Source organism: Nycticebus coucang, chromosome 20 (assembly GCF_027406575.1).
Source record: "Nycticebus coucang isolate mNycCou1 chromosome 20, mNycCou1.pri, whole genome shotgun sequence".
NCBI classification, from domain to species: Eukaryota; Metazoa; Chordata; class Mammalia; order Primates; family Lorisidae; genus Nycticebus; species Nycticebus coucang.
Genome location: NC_069799.1, coordinates 9,939,341 through 9,945,590, shown reverse-complemented (window position 1 = coordinate 9,945,590; position 6,250 = coordinate 9,939,341). Strand labels below are relative to the sequence as shown.

Sequence of the window (6,250 nt, the reverse complement as noted above, 5' to 3'; positions counted from 1 at the left end):
GTGAGACTCTGTCTCTAAAAAAAAAAAAATTAAAAAAAAAAATGGTTTGCTGCCAAGTACACTCAAGATAAAAAAATAAATAAAAAGCAAAAAATACTTTCTGAAGCAAATGCTGAAGCCTTGAGGCATTTTATTCAAAATTTAAAACTTTGTTAGGTTCGTATAGGCTGGAGCCTTACATCCTACACTGAACCCTATTTTCTTTTACTATTTGTAACTAGGCCTGTTCCTTCAGAGTTTAGGCCCTTACCACATTTCTTTCCTTGCTTCCCTTTATTGATTGTTAAAGTCTCAGTGTCTTGAGACAATTCAACTTGTGCCTTATTAATGGACACAGCTGCTCTTTCCCTTATTTTGCTATGATATATAAAGCCCAGGGAATAACATTGAAAATACTATTTTTCATGTTGGTAGAATTAATTGCACATACATTCCAAGAATCAGGTTTCCAGAATCCAAGGTTAATGTTATTGTGCATTCCTTTCTACTTGTATCATTTTGGTTTCCCAGTAGAAATATATAAGAGTGCCTACTCATGAAATTTGAGTTCAGACTTTGTTCCAAAAAAGGGTCACAGGACCTTCTCTGCTTGGGTTTTGTAGGAGCAGGTCAGTGTGGTTTACGTCCCCATTACTGTAGCAGAAATTGCTGTGACTATGGCAAGGGAGTGTACCTGAGGGAAGGAAAGAAACAGCACACACTTTGGTCTCTCTAAGTTTCTGACTTTTGTGGTATGGATAGGGAAGGGTGGACTTTTTAATGCACTTCAAGGTTCTCCTTGGGTGTGGTGGTAGGAAGAGAAGGGGTTGTGCAGATGATTTTAAAGGCATATTATCAAGATGCAGTTCAGATTTATTCAGGTCATGTTGTATTATCAAGATGCAGGTGAGATTTGTTCAGGTCATCTTATATTATCAAGATGCAGGTATTAGGCTGGATGAGGTGGCTAATGCCTCTAATCCTAGCACTCTGGGAGGCCAAGGATGGTGGATTGCTTGGGTTCACAAGTTTAAGAGCAGCCTAAGCAAGAGCGAGACCCTGTCTCTAAAAAATAGCTGGTTGTGGTGGGCGCCTGTAGTCCCAGCTACTTGGGAGGCTGAAGCAAGAGGATAGCTTGAGCCCAAGAGTTGGAGGTGGCTGTGAGCTATGAGGCCATGGCACTCTACCCAGGGCAAGAAAGTGAGACTGTGTCTCAAAAAAAAAAAAAAAAAAAGGGCAAGTATGATTTGTTCAGGTCATCTTACCTAAGGAGAAATTTCAGAGAAGAAATGGCTGTTTCTCAAGTAATTGTGTCCCAAGTCAGGGTCTATGTTGACTTTTCCTATTGGAATGTCATGTGTTTAGTCTCTGCAAACTTCTCCTTTGATTCTCCTACCAAATGAATTTATTTCAACTATTTTTCTTTTTTTCTTAATGAGAGTTAAGCTCTGAAAAAAATACCTTTTCTTATGGGTCAGCGCCTTCTCTCTATTCTCTCCATCTGAGCTTCTTTATGCCAAGAACTAGTCTCACCATAAATTTATGACCTGTAATATTAAAATTTATTCCCTTTGTGGGTTTAGAACATCTTACAAGCAGATTCTGGGGTGCCCTAGATTCCTACTGGAGATGAGTTCAGTCCCTGGATATCAGTGAAGGAGAGGAACATGTACTGTTTCTGGTCGGTCTTTGCTCCATAAGCTCCACACAGAATGGGACGAAGGAAATAGATATTAATTAGCTAGAATAACTCAGAAAGTTTGGAATAATTAGAAGATAGTTGCTGTATAGAATCCTAAAGGAAGACTATTTAAATGTACTATTAGAGATTACAGAACATGAGAGATATCTGTAGCTTGAACTTTGTATAAAAGTGGTTTTTAGTTTTTGTAATTAGATTCAGATTATAATTCTTTTCTTTGGACAATGAAATCACAGCAGTGATGTTCTCTTTGTGCATTGGGATCTGATAGTAATTTGCCCTATTAGAGTTGATGTTTATTTCCTTGGTTAAGGTTCTCTCTGACAGATTTTTTTCACCGTGGAGTTATTTTCTCTTTACTAATAGGTATTTCATGAAGATTTATCAATAGAGGTGCATAATCTATTACATTTCACCTGGAAGCTCCCTTTTTAGATCCCCTTTGCATATATCTTGCTTTGAAAAATGAGGCTTATTTTTGTTTCTTGGCCAGATGAACTAGGACAAAGCTAGGCTCTACCACTTGCTGGATGTTTGAAAAATGTTCCCTTTGAGCCAGAAGCATTCACATTGACTCCTCCATCTCCTGAATCAAAATTTGCATTTTAACAACATCCCCAGTTTATTGTTGTGCACATTAAAGTTTGAGAGATACTGTTTAACTCAGTTTGATTTTTCAATTTGAAGTATGTAAACTACTTATTCTGGATGATGTAAATATACACTCAAAAATGTAAATGCCTATGTTGGCAACCTGAATTTTATAGTGTATCATCCAGAAAACTATAGTATCTATACCACTTTTTTTTTTTTTTTTTGTAGAGACAGAGTCTCACTTTATGGCCCTCGGTAGAGTGCTGTGGCCTCACACAGCTCACAGCAACCTCCAACTCCTGGGCTTAAGCGATTCTCTTACCTCAGTCTCCCGAGTAGCTGGGACTACAGGCGCCCGCCACAACGCCCAGCTATTTTTTGGTTGCAGTTGGGCCGGGGCCGGGTTTGAACCCACCACCCTCGGTATATGGGGCTGGCGCCTTACCGACTGAGCCACAGGTGCTGCCCGTCTATACCACTTTTATAGATCTTATGTCATTTTCTTTATCAGAGAATACTTCCATGTTAAAAATTATCTTTTTAAGTAATTCCCGTCGCTCATATGAGTAGGAACTAGTATTCTTCCCTTTCTCATTTCACTGTGAGTCAAATTAGGAACTCTTCCTGTGGCCACCTTGTAATGCTTTCTTTCAGGAACTGTTGACATTCAGAGATGTGACCATAGAATTTTCTCCAGAAGAGTGGGCATGCCTGGACCCTGCTTGGTGGAATTTGTATAGGGATGTGATGTTAGAGAACTACAGAAACCTGGCCTCCCTAGGTGAGGATAACTTCAATATACAATTTCTATTCTATACTAAGTATTTCATATCCTTCCTTTGTAGAATGTTTTCTAGGAGGTTTTTGCTTTATAGAAATGAGTTTCAATTGCTCTTTTCTAAGAGAAACTGGGGGATTAGTTGGTATAGAAAAATATCTTCATGATATTTTATCTTGACATTAGTCTCACCCTCTTCTTTTTTTTTTTTTTTACAGTTTTTGGTTGGGGCTGGGTTTGAACCCACCACATCCGGCATATGGGCCCGGCGCCCTACTCCTTTGAGCCACAGGCACGGCTCAGTTTCACCTTTTTTTTTTTTGAGTTGATTTGTATCCTTCACTGTAAATTAGTGGTAATCCCAGAAATTTAGTAGGATAAAATATTGTCCACACTTTACAATCCAATTTCCACCATTAATTTTTGATTCTCTAGTACTGGATAATCTAAGGATTTTAAGTACTTCCTAAATATTCTAAAGTTTATCAGGAAATGATTCTTTGGGATTAATTTCCTAAAATATTGTGTAATATTTTTTCTTCTCTACTGAGCACAGTACTAGGTTGGTAATGGCAGAATTCCAGCAAGGGTCATGCTACTTTTTTTTTTTTTTTTTAATAAAACAGGTCTTACAACCTCTAAGCCAGACCTGATCACCTGTCTGGAGCAAAGGAAAGAGCCCTGGAATGTGAAAAGACATGAGAGAGTTGCAGAACACTCAGGTAGGTGGGAGGCAGATGGTGCAGGTGAGAGGTACAAAGGTCAAGGAGGAAGCCAGACCTTAAAATGTGGTTTGGGAGACTCTGCTACAATGTTAATGGTTTCTGAGAAGACTGGGTTTCTTTCTCTCAGTGTGGCACAGGGACATCTCTGTCCCTTTTTCTTGAGTTATCTAAGGTGTTAACTTCCCCTACAGTGACCTTTTGAGGTTAGTTACAGTGAAAATCTAAGTCCTCTTCATGGCTTAAAAGGACCTGCAGGATCTGACTGCTCTCCCGTTTACATAACATGGGAATATATGTGTATTTTTGAGGAATTCTATGTTAAACCATTTTAAATTTCTTTTTGCATCATTTATGAAATGTGTGAGCATAGTGGTATAATTGGTATTTGATTCAGAAGACTTACGATCATCCCCAAGTAGATGTTGTATGTTTTCTGCCGTATATATGTTTTTTTATCCTATGGGCATACTTAATATGATTCTACAGAAATTCATACATAATAATATTATCAGAACACTGAGTATCTCCAAAAATATAATAAAATCTAATGTTACTTTACTTCAAAATTGTTTTTAGTGTGAGCTCTGATTAATAATTTAAATTCAGGCTGGACGCAGTGGCTCATGTCTGTAATCCCAGCACTCTGGGAGGCTGAGGCAGATGGACTGATCGAGCTCAGGAGTTTGAGACTAGCCTGAGCAAGAGCAAGACCTTGTCTCTAAAAAATAGCTGGGTGTTGTGCTGTTATAGTCCCAGTTACTTGGGAGGCTCTGGCAAGGGAATCACTTGAGCCCAAGTGATTGAGGTTGCTGTGAGGTATGACGCCACCACTCTCTACCAAGGGCAATAAAATGAGGCTCTATCTCAAAAAAAAGAAAAAAATAATGATGTAAACTCTATATGCCCCAATTCCTCAACTTTACATAGTTAATGTATCTCTTCTCTACATTTCTTATATTATATCATTGGGCAGCTTGTAACATTGCTGAGCATATATTAAACTCCCAATTGTTACTTTATTTTTTTTAATAACTATTGTAATTTTCTCTTGTTTTGTATGAAGCTTACAGGGACTGTATCATTCACCTATGCCCGTATACTACAGGTGTGTGTATACTTATACCAGTATAGCCATTCATACATAGATGGGTGTATATGTATGCGTGTGTGTGTGTATGAGTGACATGGATTTTCTTCATGAATAAGTTGTGTAGGTATATAATAATTTTTGTATGTAGTGTAATGATTTGGCATGTGTATACACTGTGAAATGATTAATACAATCAATTTAATGAATGTATCAACTCAGAGTTACTTTTTTTTTGGTAGTGAGAACACTTAAGATCTACTCTCAACAAATTTTAAGTCACAAAATGGTATTATTAACTATAGTCACAAGGCTATACATTAGATCTGCACAAGTTATTCATTAAAATTTATACCCTTTGAATAACATCTTCCAATTTCTACCCACCTCAGGTCCTGGCAACCACCTTTGTACTTTCTTCAAAAAATACAATCTTTTTATCCTCCCCCCCTCGAAACCCCCCACCCCTACCCGTGAGATCCTGCAGTGTATATATATAGAGACAGAAGCCTCACTCTTGCTCTCGAACTCCTGAGCTCAAGCAGGCTACCCACCTTGGCCTCTGAGAGTGTGCTAGGATTACAGGCACGAGCCACTGAGCCTGGCCCCCATTTTTTTCTTCATTCAGCATTCACAAACATTCAGGTTGTTTTCATTTCTTGGCAATTGTGAATAGTGCTGCAATGAACATGGAAGTACATATATTTGAGATACTGATTTTATTTCCTTTGTTTATATACCCAGAAGTGGGATTGGTGAATTGTATGATAGTTCTATTTTTATTTTTTAAAGATTCTTCATTCTGGTTTCACAATGTATCTACCAATTTACAACTCACCCAGCAGTGTACAGGATTTCTTTTTCTTCACATCCTTGTCAGAACTTATCTCTTCTTTTTGATATTAGCTATCTTCATAGGTATGAATGAAGTGCTATCTCATCATGATTTTGATTTGTAATTCCTTAATAATTGGTGATGTTGATCACCATTTATATACCTATTGGCCACTTATATGTATGTGTTCATTGGGAAAATATCTATTTAGTCTTATGTCCATTTTTCAATTGGTGATTTATTATTTTTGTCACTTATGTTTCTTATATAATTTGGATATTATCAGACAGTATACAAGTATGGTTTGCAAATGTTTTCTCCCACCTTATAATTATTCTTATTTCATTTTTTTCTGTGCAGAAAATTACTAATTTGATGCAGTCAAACTTGTTATTTGCTTTTGTTTTTATACTTTTTGTGTTGTATTCAAAAACTGCATTACTAACATTAATATTGGAAAGGTTTTTTCATGTTTTAAGATTTTTAAGAATTGTATCTTAAACCAATTGTGTCTTTTTATTTATTTTTATTGAGACAGAGTGTCACTATG

At 37.1% G+C, this 6,250-nt stretch overlaps 1 protein-coding gene across 1 annotated transcript; it reads left to right on the top strand.

Moving 5' to 3' along the window:
* Positions 1 to 879: 879 nt before the first annotated feature.
* On the top strand, positions 880 to 3,959 carry LOC128573136 (zinc finger protein 679-like). Its single transcript, XM_053573317.1, has 3 exons — positions 880 to 885; positions 2,930 to 3,056; positions 3,680 to 3,959. Exons 1-3 carry the CDS (start codon positions 880 to 882, stop codon positions 3,955 to 3,957), a joined length of 411 nt encoding a protein of 136 aa, XP_053429292.1. The 3' UTR covers positions 3,958 to 3,959.
* The last annotated feature ends 2,291 nt before the right edge of the window (positions 3,960 to 6,250 follow it).